Genomic DNA, 14,084 nt, shown 5'->3' with positions numbered 1-14,084 from the left:
CGATGAAAAAATCGTTCAAGCCCACATGATGACCTTTTTTTCTTTTTCATTGAAAATTTTTCTCCAGGATTCAGGGACTCAAAAATACCTTAGGCGCTTTTGAAGCTCTTTGATAGCGACTTTTGGCGATATCTCCCGCGCAAACTTTACTTTAAAAACATTTTCTGGGGACTTGGCATTTTATCATACCTTTTAAAATGGGAGTCATTCCATACTTGCAAAAACCGCCACCATATATCTTAGCATGTATGCTGTGCTCGGCCAATGGACTTCTCTTCGGCATGGACACTGGTGTGATCGGTCCAGTCACTGATATGAAGGATTTCAAGGCTCAATTTGGAGGTAGTCAGAATGCGACAATTCACGGTCTCATCGTTTCGTCTATCCTAATTCCTGCGGCACTTTCGTCTTTCTTCGCCGGTTATCTTGCCGATAAGCTTGGCCGTCCTAAGGGTATCAGCATCGGTGTCCTCATTTTTGGTATTGGTGCGGCCATTGAAGCCGGTGCCACATCTCTAGGCATGTTTATTGGTGGTCGTGTTGTCGAAGGACTAGGAGAAGGGTTGTTCCTGGGAAACCTGGTCGTTTATATCTGCGAGATCTCGCCGACAAGTACGAGAGGTCCATTGACAACTGGGCCGCAGTTGCTGATAACTTTGGGGCTTGTCACGGGCTATTTCACTTGTTATGGAACTTCAAATATCTCCTCGTCACTTTCATGGAGAACTCCTTGGATTATTCTTGCTTCTTTGTCTGCGACTCTCTCGATTTGTTCTCTCTTTTTCCTTCCGCCATCACCGCGCTGGTTGACCCTTCATGGGAAGCAGGCCGAGGCAGATGCAGTTTGGGATATGCTGGGTGTATCTCATGCGGAGCGCGAGAAGGTCGAGCTTCAAGTTTCGGTGCGAGAAGTTTCTGAGGATAACAACGAATCTGATAGCGGAACTACACACAAACTGTTCGAAATTTTCCAGAAAGACGTTCGAGGTCGGACTGCTCTTGCAGTTTTCCTGATGGGAGTTCAACAGCTCAGTGGCATTGACGGTGTTTTATATGTGCGTTCATCGACTTGATCATCTGATTATGGTTCTACCTGCTAAAATTTCTTTCAGTACGCTCCTCTCCTCTTCCAGCAGGCTGGCCTTGAATCTTCAGAAGCCAGTTTCCTCGCTTCGGGTGTCTCTGCGCTAGTTATTTTCGCTGCCACTATTCCTGGCCTACTCTACTGCGATAAATGGGGAAGACGACACAGTATTATATACGGTGGAGTCGGACTTGCCGTTATCATGTTCTTGATTGGTGGTTTATACGCTGGCAATGCTGTTCATGGCACCACCGGTGCAGGACGCTGGGTTGTCATCGTCAGCATTTACATTTTCGCAGTCATTTACTCCATAACTTGGGCAATTTCTGTCAAAGTGTACAGCGCTGAAATACAGCCTCAGCGAACCCGTGCATCTGCTACGACACTGGCACATTCAAGCAACTGGATTTTCAACTTCTTCGTTGCTTTAATCACCCCTGTCCTGCTGTCAAAGAGTAACTTCGGCGCTTACTTTATGTTTGGCGGGTGCTCAATTATCGGCGCTGCAGTTGCTGCTATATTTATGATTGAAACGAAGGGACGTTCGTTCAATGAGATTGAAGAGGCTTTCCAGCGTGGAACAGCTGGTAAATCGGGGATTGTCAGTGCTTTTCGCCGTCGTAGCGAGAAACACGATCTATGAGTGGAAGGGCTGTTCGAACCGGATACAATGCAACGATTATGAATGACATGAATGAATAAACGGTCGAAATATAGATTTTGACTAGACTAGATGGTCCAGATACACTTATGAGTCATTTCTTGCAAATTTAGCAATCGTTATGGATTGAACCTCTTGAGGTCTCCTGAGGAATTCGAGCGCGGGTCTGTATTTTGGGTTTCTGCATAGTTTCTTCACGATAATCCCAATATGCCTAGAATACTCAAACAAATTCACGGTAAAAAGAAAAATTGGTTAGGTTTGCTGGTACAAAAAGGATCAGAATATTCCTTTCAAAGCTCCAAAATGGTTAAAATAGTTTTACAACATGGGCATCTGCCAATCCAGATTTAGAATAACAAAATGACGCATCGCTCCACCGTGGCATATCCATACGCCTTGTATAACATATACCCGCAAACTATGCATATGCACTATCACTGCGCTCGTTCTATGCCCCTGCAATTGCGCTAAAAACCTCCATAGCTGCATCACCCATACCTTTATTGAGGTTGATTGCGGTGATACCAGAGAGGAGCACCAACTCCATGAAATATGGATCCCCTTGCATGATATCCAATGTCTTTTCGCCGGATTTCCCTTTTCCAAATGTAGCAACCTGTCTCCCATGCCCATCGCGTAGTTCCATCTTACTTGACGAGATCATATCTGCCTTCCACTTCATATGACCGAAGAATGGGTGATCGAATTTGCAGTCGCCGGACCCTGACTGACTTGAACGCATTTCTAAAGATTGACCACGCAGCGTCAAGTGACATGTGGAATGAAAAGATTTTGGGAATTTTCCATCGCCAATGACCTCATGCGGACCTGCACCCCAGCCAAGAAATAGCACGACATTGGGACTTGTGCTCTTCGAGGAAGCGATCGAGTATATTGGGGGCGCTTCGACGGGATATCCTGCTGGATGTACAAGCTTTTTATTTGGATCCCATGGAGCGGGACGAATGGTAAAAGAGATGAAGTTTGCCATTCTAGTAAGGAAATTATGATACTTGTAGTAAGCAAAACGAATAGATTCCCAGTGTTGTCCCTCAATGTTGAGCCATTATAACAATTTATACCCCTTCAGCTTATGGTTGTTATTCTAAAATAACTTAGTTAACGTTACTATTCATCATCTTGGTAAGCCATACAGCCATTGGCCAAATCCAACATATTGGGGCCGATCATCACAGCTCGACTGCGCCAGGCTTGGCTCTTCTCTTAATGTCTGGAGGCTGAGTCTTATGGTTTCCCATTCGGGAAGCACGCTGCGCTGGGTGGAGTCTTCGATTGAAACGCGGGACCCCTTGATTGGTGACTGTTCTGCAGAGTTCATTGGCAGTAGATGATTGGGGATGGTCTGGGGCCGGTTTCTACTGCCAAGCTTCAGCTGTGAAGAACTCGCATGTTACCCAACTATTTTGCCTCAGTTACAGTTTACTTTTGGCGCTGTCATATCAGCCTTATCCTGCTAGTTTAGCATCACGTCACTGTCATTCACTGCTTTTTAAGATCTCTGACGGCGCCGTTGATGCGGGTTGGAGGTCCTATAGTTTCAGCCGCCACTCTTCATAGCATTTCCTTTGTTTGGACTCACATTTTCCATTTCGCGTAATACGTTGCGCTGGGACGCCGAAGAATTTCGACAAGATGCCTGGTGTCCCATCTAGTAAAGGTTGCGATGCCTGTCGGAAGGTCAAAAAAAAGGTGACATAAGATCTTACGGCATTGCTATTGGCAGCCCAAGCTGATGCACAGACTAGTGTGACGAGCTTCAGCCATGTTCTCGATGTCGTCGACTGCAGATTAACTGTGTCGGAAGTGGCAAGCAGCGATTTAAGTTTAAACATGCTGATGCAAATGCAACGACTGGCAAGAAAGCTTTTGGGAGGCGTCGGGCCATTGTACCTTCAGCCAGAGCCGCAGCAAGCCTTGGAATTGCGATGCAAGTTCCTAGCAATGAACTGGCTTCATCTCTAATTGGATCCCTCAACATAACCGATATTCGATATGCCTTGGAGTATTACGGCTATTTTTTGAAGGATATTCCGAGACGATTAGGGAATAGTCCAGCTCTTGACGCGGCTGTCAGAGCATTGGTCACTGCCTATCCATATTTTCACGGAAGAGACTTTCCTCCAGAGGCATTGATGCATTATGGACAATCGCTACGCACACTTCGGGAATCACTAAATGATCCCGTAGAAGCTAGGTCAGCGAATACACTTTGTGCGGTGTACATCATCACAATTTGCCAGGTAAATTAACTTCAGTATTGATAATTATTGCTAAGGACCAAGGCTGACTCTACGACGTAAAAATTTTACAGAGCTGGCTCGGCAAATACGATGATCAACTAGCAAGTCATGGAGAAGCCATTGCTCACCTGTTGAAAATGGCAGATTTCGACAAGATCGATAGTAATTTTGAACGAGACATCATCATCACTTTGACAGTGCCAGTGGTAAGTTATTAATAGTATTTAGAGGCTATGACAAGCTTTTTAGCTTCCATTATGTTGAGCTGCAATGCAGATGCCCATGGCATTAGTATTTGTCACTGACCAATATCAGATAATCGAAGCTATTGTTAACCCGCGAATCCAAATGGAACCGAAGTTTTTTCAACTGGTTTCCAATCTCACTGAGAAAGCTCAAGTTACAAGGAATCAGAATGATATCCCTCGGTCATCCACCAAACTCCCTACGATCGCAAAATTCCCACAATGGATTCGCAATCTTACACCAGCAGACCTTCCTGAAATCGCAGCGGCATATCTGAGGATTCGTAGCGATTCCCATAGGATGCGCAAATTTTTGGACAACTGGCCGCCCACAGACCACACATTCTTTACTTCACTGGTGGTGATGCAACGATCGCGATATCAGGCAGGATACACTATCGTGATAACATTGGGTCTTATTTTGAACACTCTTCTTCGCTCACTCTACCCAGGTAATACTGTCTTGGCTGTCGAAGCATCCTTTTTCTGCGACGAGATTGTACTTGAAGCTGAACTTGCCTCATGCTACCGACCACTTGGTGCGGCTTATGTTGCGTTATGTCTTGTCGTTGCTTGGGCCGCAGCAGAAGATCCCCATCAGTTAGCTCGTATTGATATGGTCCTGGCTGACTATCAGTCCGACTTCAAGGAAATCAAGTGGAAGGACCGTGCTTTATGGCTGAGGAAAACGTTCGACCGCTACAAGGTTATGTCTGCATCTGAATCGGTGGATGGTTGCCCGTCAGGTGGCAGTTCACCCAAGTTCACGGCCGATTGTTCCAGCTGTGGCAATAATCCTCGACCAGAGTCATGTTGTGTAATGTGAGATTATTTCCGATGCTGAAGAAGCTTCGGTTCAATTGTCCAAAATACTGAGATAAAGTATATGAAGATATTTCAAGTCAGTCAACATATTGTATGTAAGTTTTGGGGCGCCTAAAACAATTGTTCAATCAAATAAATGCATTAGAAGTATTGGCAAATTATTTACATGGAAAGCTGGTTTGGCTCTCAGCAAAGATGGTTTGCTTGGATTGCGCTGATTGGAAGTCTTTCACGAGAATATGGTCCAATATTTGATCAAGTTTTCTTGCCTTTCATGGATTTCCACTCCACTAGTACCGCTCCCAGCAAAGACAACGCTGCCGTGGCTACGGAAACATAAAAAGTCTCTATTACTGCGAGATTGTATGCGTAAAGCACCGAGGGAAGTATCTTTTCGGAAAAGCGCTGTGACAAATTGGCTGCGCCGGCTCGAATGACCGTATCTGGATTGACCATGGACGCGTGCTCGGTGATATTCGCCACTAGTCGATTCTGAAAGACGTTTTGAGCAATAGCGATGAACATCGCTCCACTCAAGCTTTGAGAGAAGGTAATGATGGCAATTCCAATAGGAATATCATGTAACGGCAGAACCGTTTGCAAAGCATTAATGCATTGTTGAAATCCAACACCAGCTCCAATTCCAATGATGATTTGGTATCCAATCCATTTTTCGTGTGCTGTGTGAACTTCGAAAGTCGTGCATAGTCCCGAGCCCACGGTTAAAAGTGTACTTCCCAGGAACATGAGTGGTGTGTAGTATCCAAGAAGATTGACCAGCAATCCTCCTAGCGCCGAACATATGATCATCGATACTACCATTGGGAGATTGTTGATCCCAGAAATCGATGCTGTCTCTCCTTCAATGGCTTGAAACCAAATTGGTAGCTAAAACAGAATTAGATGGATTGAGTCTATGCAAATGGGTTCACGGATACTCACATAATACCCAAATACAAAGAAAGAGCCTCCCAAGAACATGGCATGTATGACGGCGCCAAGTACATTACGGTTTTTCAAAAGACGAGGGGGAACTGTTGCCTCTTCCTGCTTCCAAAGCTGTATCGCGCACCATATAAAACCGAAGACTGCGAATAGCACAAATAGGGCGATAATCCTTGGATCCCTCCAGTCGTATTTTGTTCCTCCCCATTGTAAAGCGAGCAGAACCGATATTATCGTTGGTATAAAAACAAGGATCCCCCACGGATCCATGCGTTTGACTTTGTTCATCTTTCCGGGTTCAATCTTGCTCTGGCCAGCGCGCGAGTCTTTGAAGAATAATATTATGAAGAGGCCTGTCAACACCCCCAAAGGAAGGTTGATCCAAAAGCACCATCGCCAGCTCGCATGGTCGGTGAGTAGTCCGCCAAGCCTGTTTTCCAAATGTGAGCCCCTGAAACGCCATTCCTCGACACTTGTCAATATACATACAATGGACCAGTCACTGTTGCAATCCCACTAGTACTACCGATGATCCCAAAGTATAGTGCACGGCGATGCAAAGGCAGACTATTTGCAAGAACCAAAAGAGCACCTGGAGAAAGCCCACCTGATCCAATTCCGGCAATGGCTCTTCCCAATATCAGCCCTTTTGAAGATGGAGTCACTGCACATATCAAAGAGCCTAGTTCGAACAACGCAAGGGCGATGATGTATGTCCACTTTGTCGAATAGTAAGTGTAAATTTTGCCGAATGGAAGGGTAACTGCGCATGTTGTCAGGAGATATGCGCTGGCATACCAGGAAATATCCCCGAGGGAGTTAAATTGCTCTGTGATTTTGGGAACGGCCGTCGAAAGGATGGTGTTATCCTATTTCGTGATTCGTTAGTGTCCTGTACTCGATGTAAGTCCGCGCGAGGCTCACCAATGCAATACAAAAGGATTGAGAGCATAGTCCTAATATAATTGGAGCAAGCTTTGGTAGTGATGGGTATTCTGCCTTCTGTTCATCGAGGATATCATCACCTCCAGACTCTGCCAAAGGAATATCATCTCGTGACTCCGAAAATTCACTATGACGGCCTTTCATTTCCGAGACGTTCGTTATGAGTTAGATATAAGATCTCCAGTCACTTTTTCGACTGGAAATCTCTTGGCGTCAAGATGATTGAAACATTCGGATGAGGTCGGCCAGAGTTATGAAATGGAGTAAAATTATGGCGGCTGGGATCAATTGTAAACTTGTGGCTCTTTTCATTGTACCTAATGCAACCTTACAATCGCCTGTAACCCATGACAAGAACAAGGGATGTATCCAAGGTTTGTGTGATCTACACTGTACGCGTTAAAGCTCCTATGCATTCCTTTGTCGGCTGTCTGGAATGTGAAAACTTCCATGCACAAGAGATTTCGAGTACATTACCTCAAACAAATTTCTTGGTGATGCCATCAGATATTAATATTTACATAGTGAAAATAAGGTGATGCTCACATCTCCCAGGAACTATTCTGTTGAACATTTGTGTATATTTGTGTGTATCAAGTCCTATTGATCCACTCCGCTCTGCCCACGATTGAGTCTCATAATGTGCTCAGCCTGCATTCCAGAGAATCCCGGACCCTTCCAAGCTCCAAGCTTGCGGTAAATTTATGCGCTAATTCGAATAAAAGTATCTCTCGCGCGGAGATTTATTCAAAATTAAAGGCGCTTCAGATACGCCATTTGTAGATTGTTCAACATTACCATCGTGCTCACCCTCTACAAAGCAGGAAACCCTATTTCCTTTACCACCTAGTAAGTAACATTCTTCAATATATGAGGAGGCCTTCTTCTCGGTGCCGAAGGTGGTACATGCTGCAGTAAAGCAATATTCAACAGACAACGAACAGATACTGTAAACCAAGGCTACGCGCATGAGCTTGAAGGCGCATTTGATAGGGCGCGAGTAGCTTCGATCGGCAAGTTACACATATGTTGCAAATCAGCGAATTAAATGCAAAATCATTGATAGAAAGTGGACCCGGCCTTTCGGATGAGCCAGGCCGTTAAATGTGTTACCTTTCATCTTGCAACATAGTCACCAAAGGATCGCAGAAGACTTTCGACAGATTCTGGGACTAATTCGAGCCCCCCCATTCGGCCTTGCGCAGCTCTGTTACTAGAAATATACTCTATAAATGTTTAATCTTTTCATTAATGATTCGTGATCTGGGTCGATTATTATCCAACATTGCATGACCAAGTAGAATGTTCAGTTCCTTCTACTTTTGTCTACCACCGATGCAGATATGGGATAACAGATCACGTTGCTCAACCCCTAGAAGCTTATGTTACTAACGTTATCGGCTTTTAGTTCAAACCTCCCCTGGAAGGGATACTGTAAAAGGGGTACAGACTCAAGATTTCGCTATCAGTGCTCAAATCAGATGATCGTGGAGGGGTCCCAATCGTATGGATGAGCGTGGTACTTCGGAATGTCACTCGAGAATTCCGGATCCCGGCTCTCGGATGTCCATCCCCGGCTAACTAGAATCACCCGATTGTAGACTTATAATCCTACCATAGCTAATTTAGGTAGTTATGCGTCAATGATGAAACGTCTTTATTCAGTGTTGAATACATGTGAAGGTTTTGCTATGTAGAGATTGACAAGTTGTTGCTTCAAGGGCCTGCTCCAAAATCATCGAGTATCTTCGCCAGACGCTCATCATGAATATATTTCTCCAGCGTATCCGACTTCCAACTTTTCCAATCGGAGTTTTTTTGTCTATTCCAAACACAGCCCAGATCACTCGGATCAAAAGTAGTGTTTCATCCCAAGAGAAATCAACATCAAGGCCAAAGAAGAATCTCCATAGCCTCTCATCTTTACCCCCTAATACCAGCCAAATCATGTTCCCCCCCTAGCTTTCAAGATGCGAGCTAATGCATGACCATGGACAGTCAGGAAAGACAAGCCATGGTAGACGTCGTCCATTTAAACTGTCACTAAAGAGGGCCCAAAAGCTTCACTGGCGGGAACGACTTGAGCCATTTGCCAATCTATAATCCCAACGATATTTAGCTCGTCATCCACTATCAGGTGGTCTCCCTTATCATCGACGTGCTTCAGGTAGAATTGCTCCATAGTTTCAAGGTCGTGATTTGAAGTTGATGTAAGGTCCTGTATCTGGGACTTCAAGAATAGAAACACCAAATAGGTATTCACTGGAAATGATTGTGAAAAGCTGACGATCGGCGATGAGGGCCATATTGTGTTCCACAAATGACGTATAATAGTCTTTGGCTGTAGAAAAGGGTCCAGAAGGGCCTAGAACAAGGAATCGTTCGCTGGCTACAGCAGAAACTATCGGTTTCGAAGGCGAAGAGCCCGGAAGAAGAGATACAGCCTTGGGAAATGGATGGCGCTTCAGCTCGATTAGAATATCATCTAGTCCATTCCAATCCCTCTCCTTGTCTTTACCATCAGCGGACCGCTTCCCATGTGGCCCTTGCGAATTCCAAGCCCTACCAGCCATCTCTTCCAAAAAGATATAACTTACGCCCACCTTGTTGTTCTCGTCCTCGGCAATTCCATAATCAAACGCACGAGGGGCAGGCACCTTTGTCGTTTCGAGAAATTTGAGGGTGGCATATTCGCTGCAAATAAGGTAATCAATGATTGATTGAGGGATACTGCCATTTACTCGAGGCACCCGAATAAGCCAGACAGTGCCATCGATGAAGCATGATAGTTGGCGCCGCCCATGAGCGCTCCGCGTCCTCATGGGGGGGGTGGCCGATCTCGCGTTTGAGGCCGCCATTTAACTCTGAGGCACGCTTGCAAACTTCGCTGTCGTTTATTATCGAACGAATTTTGCCTATTTCGAGATACCTTTGCTTTTGAATTTATCGTTTGATAGGTGCTAATGGGCGTTAGATCCGTAAATTCGAGGTCAGGGTATAGAACGTACAGTGTCCACGCACGTATGAAACGGTGAGCTAAAATACGTAAAGCGGGATTGCTGATTGCATCGTCCACAGGGACCAGGATCACATATACTTGGTAGAACGCAACCTGCAAATTCACAAGTGAAGGATTTGTCTGGCATGGACGCCCCGGTGGATTGTGAAACGAATCAAATCAAGTGCCAAAGTGTGGGGACCCAGATATAAATCTCTGAGTGAGTGAGCTCTAGCTTAATGGTTTGTGAATGGTTTGTGCGGTATACAGTCACATTCGATTTTTCAAGTAGGCATCTGGAAAGAAGCGATGTGGAAGTGCAACAGTAGACCTCAGGTTGACTGTCGGAGGTCGTGAGCTTACACAAACTACCTATTTTTTTAGCGCGCGCGTGAAGGAGACCAAATACTGACTAGAGCGATGTCCGAATTCCTTGCATCATTCAATTATCCTAGCCGAATGAGTTAACTTTGCCCCTCGATCCAGCTATCGTGGCAACGGGTCTTCTTTATGTTGATATTTTCATCCATTGTGTTCTTCACCAAACAATCAGTTGGGTTGAGCCTTTCATGGAATGGCATGCGATTATCAAAACACAATTATCGGCATATTTTTCATTTGTCTGAATTCTCTAAGTTTAACCCAGTGGATTGCGTACCATCACTAGCATCTTCACTCTGGTGCATTGGAAACCGGTTGGTGTCTCCAAGCGCGCGATGTGCCATATCCTGCAACATTTGATTACTACGGACGTACTTCGTGTACTTGTTTTTCTGAAAATGATTGCAAATTTCAAAATTGTTCCAAAGTTACAGAAGCATGATTCTCACACTTAACATAGCGGTGAACCCCAGAAGGATTTCACGGTGGAGAGTTTTGGAGATACGCACAGTATAGCCCCTTGCTGAAGGCGATATTCCGGGCCCGAGGCCCTGGTCTTGCAGTAATTGGCCGAATGTCCTGGTTTGCTTTATCCGTAAGAGATTGGATTTGGACTGGAATTGTTCCAGAAAAACTCCCTGGAAGTTTTAGTATTTCCCATGCACTACTAAGTTTCGAGGAAAAGTAATACTAGGAGGTGTAGAAGGTGTAGCAATCAACGGAATGTAGTTACGAGATGTACTCTATACTTATGATCCTGACGGCAGAGTACACAACGGCAGAGTACACAACAAACTTAGTTCTAGCATACATGGACGAATGTTACTTCGTACCTAGCTCTGCGAACTTTCAGCCGCATCCATGGATGTTCTGGAAAAGCGGGATTCCTGTACGTACGAGATTAGGCCACCTGCATCCAATAGAATTCTGAGGTCCTTTACCAAGTTATGACTGCCTTTCGCCATCTTTGTACAAAAATGAGGTGTACAGCAGCAGGGCGCATCCCGATCGCACTGGGGACGCAGGGGGAATGCGTCGCGTCCAAAACACTTTGGCCAACAGTTGATCCCACGCGTTTCTAAATCAAGATACATCACAGATCTTCGAAGTATGTGGCATACGGATGCTGTTCTTCTCTTTGATTTGTCTATATGCTTGTCTGAAATTTTTGATATCTCTATTTTTCATTATTCCATTCATTATCTTTAAGAAATTTGGAGATTTTATTATCTTTGATTTTCGATTCTTATGTCGGATCCAAAGATGTATCGACCATTGCATTTCATCCATTTGCTAGAACATTCATACACCTGCATCCAATAGAATTCCGAGGCCATTTTCCAAGTTATGACCTCTCAATCAATTCAATTGATTTGATTAATCATCAGTAGTACTAGTAACTATACTCCGGCCATATAATGTAAGAAGAGAGCTACACACTCTCTCTTACTCTACCTAGTACTGTACATAGTATGGAGGTACGCGAGGCTGCAATAACAATGATATCGGGGAAAACCCAAGAGCAACTGCGTAAATTGACGCCCATGCAACCGTCTCCTGAACCTTGCGACACTGCACGGGCCAAAGCGGCCCGGGGGCCATTTTTTATGATCCGCACGCCATGGCTTGCCCGGTAAACCTTCGCACGGAGTCGCGATCCCTGGTCTCTGCTAAGTGACCTCAGTGGCTTGTGGAAAGCGCCTCACGGGACGCGGCAGAACCTTTGATCATCAGATCAGACGGCGCGGAAAATGTCTATTCTGAAATAACAATATCACTGGGAGGGGAGATGGACAATGTGTATGTAATTCAAGTATACAGTTTGTGCAAAGTAGTGGATGCATGGCGTACATCCGGCTATGCAAATAAAAAAAGCAAATGAAACCTGCTAGAGGCTGGGCGCGACGCGGACTCGAAGATGTGGGAATTAGGTGCCATGGGACACGTCCGGAACTGCCTTCTTGAGTAAGTCGTACTGTTCATCCCCCAGGATTCGGTCGTAACCGTAGCGGGGAGAACGAGATGGACTAAATTGATTGACTGGCCAACTGCGCGAAATCGGCGGATACAATTCGGCCTTTAGCGAATGCTAGTATGGTACATTTTCATTTTCATATTTGTTTCATTTTTTTTTATTTTATTTTTTTCCCCTCTCGTCTTTAAGGAGAACACAGGCTATGAACCTCTAGCAGGAAGTCCTTGCCTACCCATCTGTTTCTCTTGGAAAGTGAAACTGCATTTGTCTTGCTTGAATATCTCTTGGCTGAAGTCTAGCCTCTACTTTCTGGATGCGTTCTGACCCGCGAATGGCACCATGAGGGGGCTGAACGCCACCACCAGAGTGTCGGAAGCAGGTTTAGCAGCCGAGGAGATCCCCGGTACCTATCCGTTTCCCTGGTTGTGTGTTTGAATTCCTCGGTTCAACCCATATCTTTATACGTGGGCAGGGGTAATCTCTGAAGGGCCAAGACAGGTGGTTGAGAGAAGCCTTCTCTAGGCATTCTAAGTCATTGGCTTGTCTAGGGCTTATTTGTAGACAAGACCAGACAAGAGATGCGAAGCTCACGAAGGCGTTCTAGGCGCCAAGGCGCTATTTGGCGTTTGGATAATCTCGGCTTCGCGACTTCACCCGGCGAACTTACTGGAGCGGCAGACCGGCAGCGCACTAAACACCAAGAGAACAAAGAAAACCGCGGTGTTTGACGGCTCGGAACTTATTTGATTCGCAGAGTTGCGATCTAAGTTACGCAGGCCCTGCGGCCACGGCGTAATCTCGGCTGGGCCCCCCTATCTCACTATACGAGTAGTGTAAACAAGATTTGTCTCTGAGACAAAATGGCCAATACACTGTTAGAAGCTAACAAAGGATTAAAGTAATTCTTTGACAACAAATGAACGGCATTTCCTAGATTGAATTCACTCATGTGCCCGATTCTGGGGCGTAAATTTCCCCCTGGGGCCCCCAGATTGTAGACCCAGTTTTTTTTTTGGTCTTTTCCTTCTTTGTGCCACGGAGGCGTCACGGAGGCTACGAACGGGAGAAGGTCCACTGCGCCTCATGATGCTGCAAGCTGACAGGCCAAATGGATCGGCGGGGTTACTTCTTCGTCTGGAGAGGCGGAGGGAAAGCACTGAACTGTGCTAACCGTACCTGGTGAACCCGGAAGTCATCGCATGCTGCTCGGCATCGCTGTCTCCTATTGGTAGTTCGGCCTCTCGCGTGGCCCTGAGAACCACACGAGAGATGAATCGGGATACTGGGGGCCGTTGATACTCTCGCCCGATTGTCTGTGCAAACCTGGAGTTGACCTGGGGAGTGTGGGCCAACCACAATTCGCACTGCCTTGGAATATGGCTCTGTATGTGGACCCTTTCAAGGCATCTTTCGAATCAAGTCCCATTGATGACAAGAAAAGGGAACTCCTGAGAGACCAACAAAGCAAGCCGAGTCCTGGGGCGCGCTCACGCCCCGCGAATGGTGAGATGGATGGGGACTTGCAGCGGGCTTTTTAAAACCGACCAGGCCCCAGTCTTGTTGATCATCTCTTGAAATACTTTCTGCTGTTCGCTGGCGTATCCGACATTATAAGGAGCATTCCTTTTCTTCCCCGAATCTCCTATACCCAACTGGATCGGCGCCATATTGGACCACCGCCTATGCGTATGTATATGACTGGAACGCAGCTATAGAACAGAGGAAGGACGACTTGAGGGCATTCGAAACTCGGAGGTGAAC

General features: G+C 45.8%; 7 protein-coding genes across 7 annotated transcripts; 2 read left to right on the top strand and 5 right to left on the bottom strand.

The window, feature by feature from the left end:
• Positions 1–197: 197 nt before the first annotated feature.
• Positions 198–1,727, top strand: N7469_009541 (putative MFS sugar transporter; the record flags this gene model as incomplete). Its single annotated transcript, XM_056648446.1, has 2 exons — positions 198–1,055; positions 1,113–1,727. 2 exons carry the CDS (start codon positions 198–200, stop codon positions 1,725–1,727), a joined length of 1,473 nt encoding a protein of 490 aa, XP_056495577.1.
• Positions 1,728–2,196: 469 nt separating this feature from the next.
• On the bottom strand, positions 2,197–2,739 carry N7469_009540 (uncharacterized protein; the record flags this gene model as incomplete). The annotated part of the gene is made up of 1 exon (XM_056648445.1): positions 2,197–2,739. The coding sequence occupies one exon, from the start codon at positions 2,737–2,739 to the stop codon at positions 2,197–2,199; it is 543 nt and encodes a 180-aa protein (XP_056495576.1).
• Positions 2,740–3,389: 650 nt separating this feature from the next.
• Positions 3,390–5,080, top strand: N7469_009539 (Zn(II)2Cys6 transcription factor domain-containing protein; the record flags this gene model as incomplete). The annotated part of the gene is made up of 4 exons (XM_056648444.1): positions 3,390–3,458; positions 3,515–4,009; positions 4,081–4,215; positions 4,325–5,080. Coding segments are annotated over 4 exons (1,455 nt in total), but the record flags the coding sequence as incomplete, so codon positions are not given.
• Positions 5,081–5,334: 254 nt separating this feature from the next.
• N7469_009538 (MDR family MFS transporter) lies at positions 5,335–7,113 on the bottom strand (the record flags this gene model as incomplete). The annotated part of the gene is made up of 4 exons (XM_056648443.1): positions 5,335–5,967; positions 6,022–6,454; positions 6,514–6,893; positions 6,949–7,113. The coding sequence occupies 4 exons, from the start codon at positions 7,111–7,113 to the stop codon at positions 5,335–5,337; spliced, it is 1,611 nt and encodes a 536-aa protein (XP_056495574.1).
• A 1,517-nt stretch (positions 7,114–8,630) lies between these two features.
• N7469_009537 (uncharacterized protein) lies at positions 8,631–9,151 on the bottom strand (the record flags this gene model as incomplete). Its single annotated transcript, XM_056648442.1, has 2 exons — positions 8,631–8,927; positions 9,014–9,151. The coding sequence occupies 2 exons, from the start codon at positions 9,149–9,151 to the stop codon at positions 8,631–8,633; spliced, it is 435 nt and encodes a 144-aa protein (XP_056495573.1).
• Positions 9,152–9,155: 4 nt separating this feature from the next.
• On the bottom strand, positions 9,156–10,115 carry N7469_009536 (uncharacterized protein; the record flags this gene model as incomplete). The annotated part of the gene is given in 3 exon segments (XM_056648441.1): positions 9,156–9,709; positions 9,720–9,898; positions 9,991–10,115. The coding sequence occupies 3 exon segments, from the start codon at positions 10,113–10,115 to the stop codon at positions 9,156–9,158; spliced, it is 858 nt and encodes a 285-aa protein (XP_056495572.1).
• Positions 10,116–13,810: 3,695 nt separating this feature from the next.
• Positions 13,811–13,990, bottom strand: N7469_009535 (uncharacterized protein; the record flags this gene model as incomplete). The annotated part of the gene is made up of 1 exon (XM_056648440.1): positions 13,811–13,990. The coding sequence occupies one exon, from the start codon at positions 13,988–13,990 to the stop codon at positions 13,811–13,813; it is 180 nt and encodes a 59-aa protein (XP_056495571.1).
• Positions 13,991–14,084: the final 94 nt, after the last annotated feature.

The sequence above is a fragment of the Penicillium citrinum genome (genome assembly GCF_028827155.1).
Source record: "Penicillium citrinum strain IBT 23319 chromosome Unknown utg000009l:1.0-4274883.0:1.0-4276374.0, whole genome shotgun sequence".
Taxonomy (NCBI): Eukaryota; Fungi; Ascomycota; class Eurotiomycetes; order Eurotiales; family Aspergillaceae; genus Penicillium; species Penicillium citrinum.
Note: the sequence above shows the minus strand (reverse complement) of the source record. Positions and strands in the feature narration are given on the sequence as shown.